At 35.2% G+C, this 13,104-nt stretch overlaps 1 protein-coding gene across 1 annotated transcript in view; it reads left to right on the top strand.

Annotated features, from left to right (window-relative positions):
• Positions 1-10,128: 10,128 nt before the first annotated feature.
• LOC136040842 (uncharacterized) overlaps positions 10,129-13,104 on the top strand; it is a 291,726-nt gene continuing 288,750 nt past the window's right edge. The window contains exon 1 of the mRNA XM_065725200.1: positions 10,129-10,181. Within this exon, the coding sequence (XP_065581272.1) occupies positions 10,144-10,181 (38 nt within the window). The 5' untranslated portion in view covers positions 10,129-10,143. The remainder of the gene's footprint in view (positions 10,182-13,104) is intronic.

Below are 13,104 nucleotides of genomic sequence, written 5' to 3'. Positions count from 1 at the left end.
CTTTAGCGTAAAGAGCGGGGCGTTGATGTGGAACCAGCCCTTTCATATACGAAATAATTTCTGTTCTTTTAACTTTTAATGTCACTCCTTACTTCCCGTTAAAAAAAAACTTGTTTTTTTTTTATTTAATTTCCGAACGTTTTTGAATCAATGCATGTTTTTATTTTGGCTCTCCGCAGAGGAATAATTAAAACGAAATTTACATTTTTTTTTTTGGCTAAATGGCTTTCTCATAATTTTGATCGAATGATTTTGAGAAAAAAAGAGCGGGGGAGGAAGCCTAGTTGCCCTCCGATTTTTTGGTTACTTAAAAGGCAACTAGACCTTTTAATTTTTTATGAATCTTTTTATTAGTAAAAGATATACGTAACTTGTAAATTAGCTTACGTAAAGAACTTGTGTACTCTCATGTTTTTATTACATATATTAAGGGGTTTGCCCCCTCGTCAGCACCTCGCTCTTTACACTAAAGCTTAAATTTTGTCCCAATTCATTAAGAATGACCCCTGAATCACAAAAGCCGTAGAAGAAATAGTTGAAATTACTAAAAATACTTTAGCGTAAAGAACGAGGTATTAGGAGGAGGTGAGCCTCTCATATGGGTACTAATTTTTGTTTGTTTTAAGTTTTAATGCTGCTCCTTACTTCCCGCTGAAAAAAACTTTTTCATATTTATTTTTTCATTGTTTTTTTTTTTAAATAACGCCAGTAAATCCTGCGCTCTTTTTATGGAAATTTTCCTCCCCCATGACAAATTCCTCGATGGAGAGTTCCCCCAGCATATCCCCCTCTTCTCACCCCTTCCCCCAACCAAAAATCCTCCTGAAAACGCCTGTACACTTCCCAATAACCATTACTATATGTGAGCACTGGTCAAAGTTTGTAACATGTAGCCCCTCCCACGGGGACTGTGGGGGAGTAAGTCATCCCCAAAGACATAGTCATAAAGTTTTTCGACTACGCTGAATAAAATGGCTATCTCAGAATTTTGATCCGTTGACGTTGGAAAAATAATTGGCGTGGGACGGGGCCTAGGTGCCCTCCAAATTTTTTGGTCACTTAAAAAGGGCACTAGAACTTTTCATTTCCGTTAGAATGAGCCCTCTCGGAATGTTCTACGACAACTTGGTCGATACGATCACCCCTGGGAAAAAAAAAACAAACAAACAAATAAACACGCATCCGTGATCTGCCTTCTGGCAAAAAATACAAAATTCCACATTTTTGTAGATAGGAGCTTGAAACTTCTACAATATGGTTCTCTAATACGCTGAATCTGATGGTGTAGTTTTCGTTAAGATTCTGTGACTTTTAGGGGTGTTTCCTCCCTATTTTCCAAAATAACGGAAATTTTCTCGTGCTCGTAACTTTTGATGGGTAAAACTAAACTTGATTAGACTTTATATTTAAAATCAGCATAAAAATGCGATTCTTTTGATGTAGCTCTTGGTATCAAAATTCCATTTTTAGAGTTTTGGTTATTACTGAGCCGGGTCGCTCCTTACCACAGTTCGTTACCACGAACTGTTTGATTGGCGTAAGTCCAAGCCATAAAACAAAAATGTTTTTCAATAACTCAAGCCTTTTTTGGGGAGAGGGGAGGGTACAAAACACCAGACACTGAGGAATTATATCAATCCTTGCGCATTCCAGTACTCTTATAAAACAATAATATTTACACAGGAGTTTCACCATGCAATAATGATTCAGATCTAAAAACGTGGTTGACGTCACATATTTTTTCTTGAAATGTTTTGTCAAATTTCTGGTCATAAAATAGATGAATGATCTTCTTTTGAAATTTGAGTAGTCCAGAATTTCTAGAAATTTTATTGGATTTAGAAATTACAATTCAGTATTTTTCAGGAATGGAAGGTAATTAATTCGAAACACTGTTTTAAAAACAAATACCGTGGAATAAAAATAATTTTTTAAATAAGAATTAAAATAATACGTTTTAAAGGGAAAATGCATCATTTCATTTTCTTATATATTGAAGGAATATAATTCATACCGTACAGACAAAATATCAATATTTTTCGATTCTATAATAATACTAGCTGTTGGGGTGGCGCTTCGTGCCACCCCAATACCTAGTTTGTGGGGGCGCTTCGCGCCACCCCAATACCTAGTTTGTGGGGGCGCTTCGCGCCCCTACCCCCAAGCCCCCCCCCGCGCGCGTAAGTCGTTACGCGCCATATTAGTTACGCGCCATTGTAGTTGTGTCCCTGTGTCCCACCTGTAAATATAGATATATATATATATATATATATATATATATATATATATATATATATATATATATATATATATATATATATATATATATATATATATATATGTTTTAACTACTACTACTACTACTACTACTACTACTACTACTACTACTACTACTACTACTACTACTACTACTACTACTACTACTACTACTACTACTACTACTACTACTACTACTACTACTACTACTAATACTACTACTACTACTACTAATACTACTACTACTACTACTACTACTACTACTACTAACAACTCACCGCAGCACCAAGCCACCTGAGGCCAACACAGCTACGCACGCTCTTCCTCTATTTCAATCTATTCAAAGCCTCCCATTTACACTATCCAAGGATGTTCCCATTTCCTTCAAATCTTTCTTTATGACATCCCCCCACCCCAGACAAGGACGACCGGATTTCCGTTTAACCCTAAACAGTTGGCCGAAAAGGACAATCTTTGGCAATCTGTCAGCCTTCCTCTGCACAATGTGCCCTAGCCATCTCAACCTTTCTTTCATTATAGCCCTAGAAAGCGGGATCGAACAGGTTTGAAATAAGGTCACTCACCCAGAACTATCCGTGGCAATTTCTCTGGAAAACATCTAGCAAATCTTTTCGGTTTTTCCGAGCACCCAAGCTTCAAAGCCGTATATGACCACTGTCATAAACTGTAGCTTCGAACATTCTAATCTTGGTTTGTAGACCTATCTTTCTAATCTTCCTAACTTTTTTTTACTGGGAAAACCACCCTGGTCCTTAGCTATTGTACTTTTAATATCTTCACTGTTCCCACCTTCTTTACTCATAATACTATCAAGGTAAGTGAAGCAGCCATCCTGATTAATCTTTTCATTACCCAGCATCACCTTTTCATCTTCACTTATTCCTAGCCTTAGTGCCTTAGTTTTCTTAAAATTAATTTTCAAGCCTATTCTAGCACCCTGAACTCGTAAAACCTCTAAAGTCCATTCAATTTACGCACACTTTTATCTAGGATGCTTAAATCATCAACATAATCAATATCAGGAGAGTTTTTCCTCCCCATTTAGTTCTATGGTCTCCCATTGCCTTTCCTGAGCTCCTTCAGACAAAGTCCATCAAATAAATCATATAAAGGCGGGTAGAACACAACTCTTCTTAACTACTGATTTAATACGAAACCAACTGCTAACGTCATTTCCTACCTTAATTGCAGTCGTTTTATTCTCATACATAGCACTAATCACTTTAATGTATTTATCGGGTTCACCATACAAGAATAAGACCATTGCTAAACATTTTTATTGAAAGAATCGAACACTTGTTCATAATCTATAAGACTAAGGATCAGAGGTCTTTGACAACTCAGGCGCTTTTCAATTATTAACTTAAGGGTGAAAATTTCGGTGACACATCCTCTACCTTTTCTAAAACCGCACTGTTCTTCTCTTAAAAATTTGTAACTCATATTGCTGTGTGATTTACCACCTACAGAGACCATACTAATGCCTCGATAATTACCACACTCACTCTTATCACCTTACAGTGATTTAATTAAGGCTTTCCCAAAATCGTTAGGTACTTCCTCTTTTTCAAAAAAGAAGCCTTATTATTTTTAATCCTTTTAGTACCCTCGCTAATTCTTCCTCACAAAACAAATCTTCCTTCCTATCCAAGGTATCACAAACTTCATTTTGCTCAATTTATTTTCTTGCAACTCTGTCTCAGTTTTGCACACTCTCTAGATATTCTACCCATCTCTTTTTAACTCTTTCCTTACCACTAATTTTGGCCCCATTCCTATCTTTAACTGGGACAAGTCCGGACTAAGGACTTGTCCCTGTTTTTACTATAAAATAGTATGAGAGCTTTTAGTAGATTATTCTATATCGACATATAGGATATAAAATATCAGAAGATTAAAGATTCAGCATCTTCAGAATTGTCAGGGTATGCTTCACTTAAGTATAAAATTAAAGTTTTTTTCAATCACTTCAACAGGTTCTGTCCATGGTGTTTCAGTCCATAGATGCTCTTCTATGTGCTCTCTGTATAGTGATACTCTATGATGTATAGTGATATAGTGATGTATAGTCTCTGTATAGTGATGTATGTATGATGCTCTTCTGTATAACATGCTCTTCTGTATTTTTTTTATATATAATCTTCAATATTAAACGGGAAAAATACGAATGAATTCAAAGAGCTATATTAAGCTTACACGAACACAAATCATTGTGTATATGAGGAGGACTGCTCCCTCCTTGACCCAGCCCTTTACACTAAAGTTCTACTTTTTGTCCCAGTTGCTTAAGAACGACTATTCAAATACAGGGGCCTTGGAATTGGAATAAGCAGCATTATAAGACTAGCGTAAAGAGCGGGGGTGAGGAGGAGTAGCCTCTCTATTATATGGAATTATTCAATTCGTTTTAAGTTTTAACATCGCTCTCTGCTTAAATTTGAGAAAGCTTTTTTTCTGTTCTTTTTTTCACAATATACCTAGGACTACCCTAAATCCCTAAATGCGAGGAGGGATATATATATATATATAAATCTGGTTAATGTCAACATTGACCGGTGAATGTCTGAAATCCAGCTTTTTTTCTGTTTGGGTTCAATTAGTTTTGCGAGTCAGCTTTTTCACCCTTACGCAAGCTATGCTGATAAAAGTTAAAGTTAGATTATGTTAATTTAGGTTAGGTTAGATTAAATTAGGTTTTAAATATCAGAAATGGATTAAACACCAAGCCTAACTAACCTAATCTGTTATCATCAAACCTTGCATTAAACTGGAATAGTTGACTGGCAACGCTGACTAAATTCAAGGAGAAAAAAAGGCATTTCGGACATTCAACGGTGAACGTCGACATAAGAAAAGGGAAACTCCAAATCTTTCAGATAGCGCTTTAAGATCCCTCCTGCATGTGGGATTTTATCGAATAGTTTTATTCATGATGACACCAAATTTTTCGGGAAGTATAATTTATATTTCTAAAACTATTCAAATGTCTATATGCTTACAGTGAATAACTTTGATTTTGATACACATTGCATATTCTAAATAAGCATGAACAATTTCTTTTTTTGCCCATGCTGGATTCGAATATTTTAGAGTTAGAGTTTCTATGGACAAAGGTTGCTCTTTACTCATAGTTTGTTACTAGAAGCTGCATTACCAAAGGCTCTCTTAAATGTGAACGAGGGTTACTACTCCCTATTTCAGTTCTGATTTCTTACATTGAAGTTTAATTGAACAAATTGTCGGGAATGACATATATCCCTGAAAAACATATGCTCCTTGAATGTTTGTTAGGAGGGTTTGGGTTGTAGGGTTATCATTACCATGGTTTTAAAGGTAAATTCTTCAAACAAACCTTATTTACAAGAACTATCTCCATGGAAATCAATAGGGGTGACTCCCCCAAGGAAACCAAAAAATATTTTGGATGATTTTAACTTACGTAGTGAACATCGGTGCTTGCGCTCTACCAGTAAATAACCTTTTTACAAATTATTCCTTTTTTCCATCTTGTTTTTTTAAATAAGAAGCACAAATCTTTACAAAATTTAGCTAGGATGTGCTTGAACATTCAAACTAATCTTCCTTTTTAATTAAGTTGAATGCTCTTGAAATAAATTTTTGAATAATAGCACTCACATTATTGTATTAAAGATTTCCTAATATTTCCGAAGTCTAGAGAATAATGAACTATGCTCCTTCAGTAAAACAACGAAAATTTCAAAGGTATTCGAAATTTGTGGAACAAAATCAGTATGTTCTGCAATAGCTACATGTACGTACAGCTATTCAAACTGAGCGATACATGCTAATCATACTGAACATGCTAAACATACTGATACAAAATCAGTATGTTCTACAATAGCTGCGTGTATTTACAGCTCTACAAACTGACTGATACAAACTAAACATACTGAACATACTGATACAAAATCAGGATGTTCTACAATAGCTGCATGTATGTACAGCTATACAAAGTGATTGCTACATGATAATCATATTGAACATACTGACCCGGACTAAACATACTGAACATACTGATAAAAAATCAGTGTGTTCTGTAATAGCTGCATGGATGTATAGCAATACAAACTGACTAATACATGTTAAACTTACTGAACATACTGATATATAATCAGTAATATATGCATGTATGTGCCGCTATAAAAACTGACTGATACATGCTAAACATACTGAACATAGTGATACAAAATCAGTATGTTCTACAATAGCTGCATGTATGCACTGCTCTACAAACTGACCGATACACACTAAACATACTGAACATACTGATACAAAATCAGAATGTTCTACAATAGCTGCACGTATGTACAGCTATACAAACTGACTGATACACGCTAAACATATTGAACATACTGATACAAAATCAGTATATTCTACAGCACCTTTTGTCAATAATCTCAAAGTATTTTGACAGGTAGTGTTGTTACTAGCAAAAATACTGGGGGAGGGGGAGGCAAGGGATTTTACTGACTGACTGATAATTTTTTCCGACTGGTTTTTGTCAATAATTAGCATAATGTCCGTTTCGAATACAATGCTTAAAGTCACTGCACGAGTCGATAGAACCGCTGTATTTACCGACCGAGATTCAGATTTCAGTACATATAATGTCACTATTTTAACGTTCTTTATTTAACCAAATGGAAAATTGTGGCACCTTCTGCAAACTCACGGCAGGAGTCAGAAACTGCTGCGCTTACCAGCCAGGTTCGAACTTTCTGCACATCATATGTCTGTATTTTCGTGGTCTTCGTTTAACCGAACAAAGAATTTTAGTCGCGTCGGAAAAATCATGACGCTTCGCTTCACAATTTTACAGATTTTTTTTTACCAAATGACCAAAACGTCGGGAGTGGGGGGGGGGTCCCCGTCCCTCTGCCTTAATTGACAGCCCTGTTGAAAGAAATAGTCTAAAATGCACAAGCAAAGCAAAGATCTTGTAATTCCCAAGTTTTGAGTCAATCTCAGATTTCTGGCGATTCACTTACCTTTCGCTTCCTTATAGACGGGGTAATGACTTCTCAAGTTCTTTTAATAAGGTGTCAATACTTCTGTTTGTAAAAAAAAAAGAAAAGAAAAATACTCCTTACAATGAAGAAAAAAAAATCACTAATTACTGGAGGATCCAGGGGTGGTGGGTCCATGGAACCCCTAGAAATTTTTCTGACTGGTCTTGTTTCTGTTTTTGCTCTTTTTTAAAAAATCATGTCAATTTGGTCAATTATTGGTGTCCTTGTTATATTTGCCCCTCCCCCAATATTTTGCTCTAGATCTGCCCTTATAATCCATCACTGATACTATATATAGGTAAACTCAAGAGATGATACTTTATGGAAATGATTTTAGCTTATTTTTAGTGATTTTTAGTACCAGATATCATATTGTGCTATTTTATTTCTTATGAATGATTTTACCCTTGATTATTCAGTGTTCCACAAAGATTTGTGCAGATAACGCTAAACTATTCTTACCAGTACAAAGCAGAGGTGATAGACATCTACAACAAAATGATCTCGAAGCCTTCCGGCAGTGTCTGGATCTAAGTTCATTAAATAAAAAAAAAACAAGTTTTTTTAACGGGAAGTAAGGAGCGATATTAAAATTTAAAACGAACAGAAATTACTTCGTATATGAAAGGGCTGCTTTCTCATCAACACCCCGCTCTTTACGCTAAAGTTTGACTCTTCCTCTTAATTCTACATTTAAAACAGTAAAAAACTTTAGCGTAAAGAGCGGGGCGTTGATGAGGAAGCAGCCCTTTCATATACGAAATAATTTCTGTTCATTTTAACTTTTAATGTCGCTCCTTACTTCCCGCTAAAAAAACTTGTTTTTTTTTATTTAATTTCTGAACGTTTTTGAATCAATGCATGTTTTGATTTTGGCTCTCCGCAGAGGAATAATTAAAACGAAATTTACATTTTTTTTTTGGCTAAATGGCTTTCTCATAATTTTGATCGAATGATTTTACGAAAAAAAGAGCGGGGGAGGAAGCCTAGTTGCCCTCCGATTTTTTGGTTACTTAAAAGGCAACTAGAACTTTTAATATTTTATGAATCTTTTTATTAGTAAAAGATATACGTAACTTATAAATTAGCTTACGTAAAGAACTTTTGTACTCTCATGTTTTTATTACATATATTAAGGGGTTCGCCCCCTCGTCAGTACCTTGCTCTTTACAATAAAGCTTAAATTTTGTCCCAATTCATTAAGAATGACCCCTGAATCACAAAAGCGGTAGAATAAATAGTTGAAATTACTAAAAATACTTTAGCGTAAAGAACGAGGTATTAGGAGGAGGTGAGCCTCTCATATGGGTAATAATTTCTGTTTGTTTTAAGTTTTAATGCTGCTCCTTACTTCCCGCTGAAAAAAACTTTTTCATATTTATTTTTTCATTGTTTTTTTTTTTTAAATAATGCTAGTACATCCTGCGCTCCCTTCATGGAAATTTTCTTCTCCCATGACAAATTCCTCGATGAGAAGTTCCCCCAGAATATCCCCCTCTTCTCAACCCCTCCCACCAACCAAAAATCCTCCTGAAAATGCCTATACACTTCCCAATAACCATTACTATATGTGAGCACTGGTCAAAGTTTGTAACTTGTTTCCCCTCCCACTGGGACTGTGGGGGAGTAAGTTGTCCCCAAAGACATAGTTATAAGGTTTTTGGACTACGCTAAATAAAATGGCTATCTCAGAATTTTGATCCGTTGACTTTGGGAAAATAATTACCGTGGGAGGGTGCCTAGGTGCCCTCCAATTTTTTAGTCACTTAAAAAGGGCACTATAACTTTTCATTTCTGTCGGAATGAGCCCTCTCGCAACATTCTAGGACAACTGGGTCGATACGATCACCCCTGGGAAAAAACAAACAAACAAACAAATAAACACGCATCCGTGATCTGCCTTCTGGCAAAAAATACAAAATTCCACATTTTTTTAGATAGGAGGTTGAAACTTCTACAGTAGGGTTCTCTGATGCGCTGAATCTGATGGTGTGATTTTTGTTAAGATTCTATGACTTTTAGGGGTTTCCCCCTATTTTCTAAAATAACGCAAATTTTCACAGGCTCGTAACTTTTGATGGGTAAGACTAAACTTGATGAAACTTATATATTTAAAATCAGCATTAAAATGCAATTCTTTTGATGTAGCTAATGGTATCAAAATTCCATTTTTTAGAGTTTTGGTTACTACTTAGCCGGGTCGCTCCGTATTACAGTTCGTTACCACGAACTGTTTGATAATCCTAACTTTATCCTAACTTTAACCCTAAGTTTATCCAGGAGTGTTCTTTTTCTGTATTATGATCGTAATTATCCCGATGAATTTCACTTTAGTTCAGTGTAATAGTTCAGTAGTAATCGGTTTCTATTTCCGAGCCCTCCCATAGCCACTACGCTTTTCTTCTATACAACTGCTGCCAGAAGAAGTTGCCAACCCCTCGTATCCTATTACTAGGTGCTATCAATAGATAGGGTGTCTTTTTGTCCGTCTGTCTGTGTGTCTTTATGTCTGTCTGTCTTTTCATAAGCAAATCTTTGACCTTCCGGTTCATTAGATTTATCTGACATATTACGTGGACAGAGGTCATAGCTCTTAGGTGAGGTGATATTTACTTTATTTGACCTCATTAAATTCAATTTATGATAATTTGACGATAGCTCATCTAAGTCCAAGAACCAAAGACAACCGTGAAAGTCCTTTGCCTATTTATACCTCTTGAAGGAGGGGTCGAGTCTTTTTTGGCCCTCTATCTCAATTTCGTTATAGATGGTTCAGATTTCGCAAATAATTTAAAATACGAATGCATTAGCTACTGAATTGGAACTAAGCAAAATTATGTTAAATTCATACCCTCACATCTTGTCAACAAAAAGGTAAATAAAAAGGTGCGGTCTCTTCACTATCCTACCTTCACATTTCATCATGGTATAGCAAAATATAGGCAGTCCAAAAACCCATCTGGATTTTACTGGAATGCCAAAAAAGTAGATATCCTACTCTTAGGGCCAGATTTAAAGCTTAGATGCTTCTAGGCCCAAATGACACACCATATTCATACTATAGAAGAGAGAGTCAGTTCTTGCTAAGAAAATAATCCTTATTATAAGAATTTTTATTTTGTCACAAAATAATATAAGTGGTGATAATTATTTGAGGATCAAATTTTGATATATTGAGAGTATTAAGAAAATCAAAAACACCATCAGTAAACTTCTAGTTAATTGACTTCTTGCTATCTCAGAAAGGGTTTAGGTTGAGAAAATGAAACTTTCAGGGATGGGTCTACAGGCTAAAGTACAGGCTCTAGAGTGCCCTGAAATTTGCCTACATGACAGGTTAGGTTGTGACCACTATTGAAATTTTGACAAAACAACACTTTACCTTAATCTTCAGTTACTAGTTGCTTTTTCCTGTCTCTAGTTCTGAGAAATGCAATTCCTGTTATTTGAGTAGAATTTTGAGCCATATCAATGTTGTTTTTTTTTCAAAATTTAGGAAATGAATTTGCATATCTTTAAAACCTTATAAAATGAAATTGAGCAAAGTTATGAAGCTGAAAAGAATTTTGTTGTGCTTCATTTAAGCAGAAGATCTATTTTGCAAGGTTTCACTTTTATATACACACATATTTATAAAGGGCATCAAAGGTCAGGGCCCTCTAGAGGGAGAAGGAGTAAAGGTAGTTGCTTCAAAATACCTTCCTGGAACATACTTCAGTCTGTAGATTCATCCCTGAAAGTTCCATTTTCCTAACCTAAACCCTTTCTGAGATAGCAAGAATTTTACCACAGTAACATTCTAGTATAGTGACTTCTTGCTATCTCAGAAAGGGGTTAGGTTAGGAAAATGAAACTTTCAGGGATGGATCTACAGGCTATAGTATATCATGGGAAGGTATTTTAAAGTACCCATCTCCACTCCTTCTCCCTCTAGAGGACCCAGAAATTTGCCTACATGACATATACTTTTTGAAATTTTGATAAAACAACATTTTACCTTAATTTTCAGTTACCAGTTGTTTTTTCTCTGCCTTTAGTTCTGAAAATGCAATTTCTGTTATTTGAGTAGAATTCTTAGCCATATCAATGGTTTTTTTTTCAAAGTATAGGAGATGTATTTGCATATCTTTGAAACTTTATAAATTGGGATTGAGCAAAGTTGTGAAGCTGAAAACATTTTTGTTGTACTTCATTCTTTCAGAAGATCTATTTTGTAAGGTTTCACTTTTATAACACACATATCTTTAAAGGTCATCAAAGGTCAGGACCCTCTAGAGGGGTAGGGAGTGGAGGTTGGCACTTCAAAATACCTTTCTGGGACATACTTTAGCCCGTAGACCCATTTCTGAAAGTTCCATTTTCCTAACCTAACCCCTTTTTGAGATATCAAGAAGTACACTAATTACCATTGTTAAGACAATGTCAATGCTTGGATAGATGTCAATTGCATCAAAATGATACAAAACTTTGCTAATGTCAGTTAGTCTTGTTTTTTTTTGTTCTTAATCAGTATTTTGCATCAAACAAGCCTAAACAAGCCTTTTTTCAAAGTAAGCCTAACAACCATAGGCTAAAGATTGTCATAAAAGCTCCATAACTTGCTTGCATGTTTTGTGATTTCTGAGGTGGTACTTTTGTAGCAGTAGAGTATAATTAGCATTTTGATGATAGGTCACATCTATCCAATTTTTGTTAAGAAGAAAATTTGCTGAGTCATAATTTATTTCACCCCTAGGCTGGGCCTATTGGGCCTAGTGGGTCTAATAGTAAATCCTAGCCTAGTGAGCCTACTGTTAAATACTGGCCAAGTGGGCGAATTGGTAAATCTAGGCCTGGCAACTCTTCCATATATATCCTGTTGTTTTATCTTTAGTTGTTTTTTTGGTTTTCCTAGGTTAAAGAAAAAAAGAAAAAGGATCCTGGAGCATAGAAAGCAAATTCTGGAAGCTCCATTCAATTACACCAACAACAAAATGAGCTATTTTGTAATTATCACTACTTTTACATTGGTGCAAGATTTCTTAGATAATCTTACTAAAATAACAATAATACCATTTGATTTCCCTTTTAATACTTTTCCTAAGTAGACATTAAACTATAATATTTACTAACATAACAATTGAATCCTGGCCCCCCTTCTAAATGCCACAATCTTGCCCCAGACTATATAAAAACTTGCTGTTTTTGTTGGCTAATGAACTGTTATTATCCTTGTAATCCAAAATTAGCAATTTTGGAAAAGGTATAGCCTATATCTATTATATGCCAAGGACAGAATTCAGTTAGGAACAAAAAAAATATATCAGTTGGTTCTTTGTTCAAGGATCCTTCCAGTAGAATTCTGGTTGAGGGACTTTTCACTATTGGGGAAAGTGGTTGCATTAAGAGATTAGAACTTCCAGGAATGAATTCAGAGCCCAAGTTTTGCTATGAGGTGGTATTTTCAAGCTCCTATCTCTACTTTTTTTTCAACTTTACTCTTAGAAGATTATATGAAAGACATGTCTGTACCTGTCTTAGCTTTGGAAATTAGGGCCTGTATTTTTCTTTCTGTATTTTAACTACCTACATAAGATGCCTAGGCTAGAACTGCCCATTTTTTGTCTCCAGATTTTGAAAACAGATTTTAATGATGCAAGTAGCATAACCTAGGTCTTTAGGCCACATCAGGATTTTCTTATGCATAAGTAATACCCCAAAATTCTTTAAATCCTTGTAAATAAGGATTTAGTAGAGCTATAATAATAATAATAATTTATTTTTGACCCGCTACAAAAAATCAAAGTGGAGTATCAAT

Source organism: Artemia franciscana, chromosome 21 (assembly GCF_032884065.1).
Source record: "Artemia franciscana chromosome 21, ASM3288406v1, whole genome shotgun sequence".
Lineage (NCBI taxonomy): Eukaryota > Metazoa > Arthropoda > Branchiopoda > Anostraca > Artemiidae > Artemia > Artemia franciscana.
This window is presented reverse-complemented; position numbering and strand designations above follow the sequence as displayed.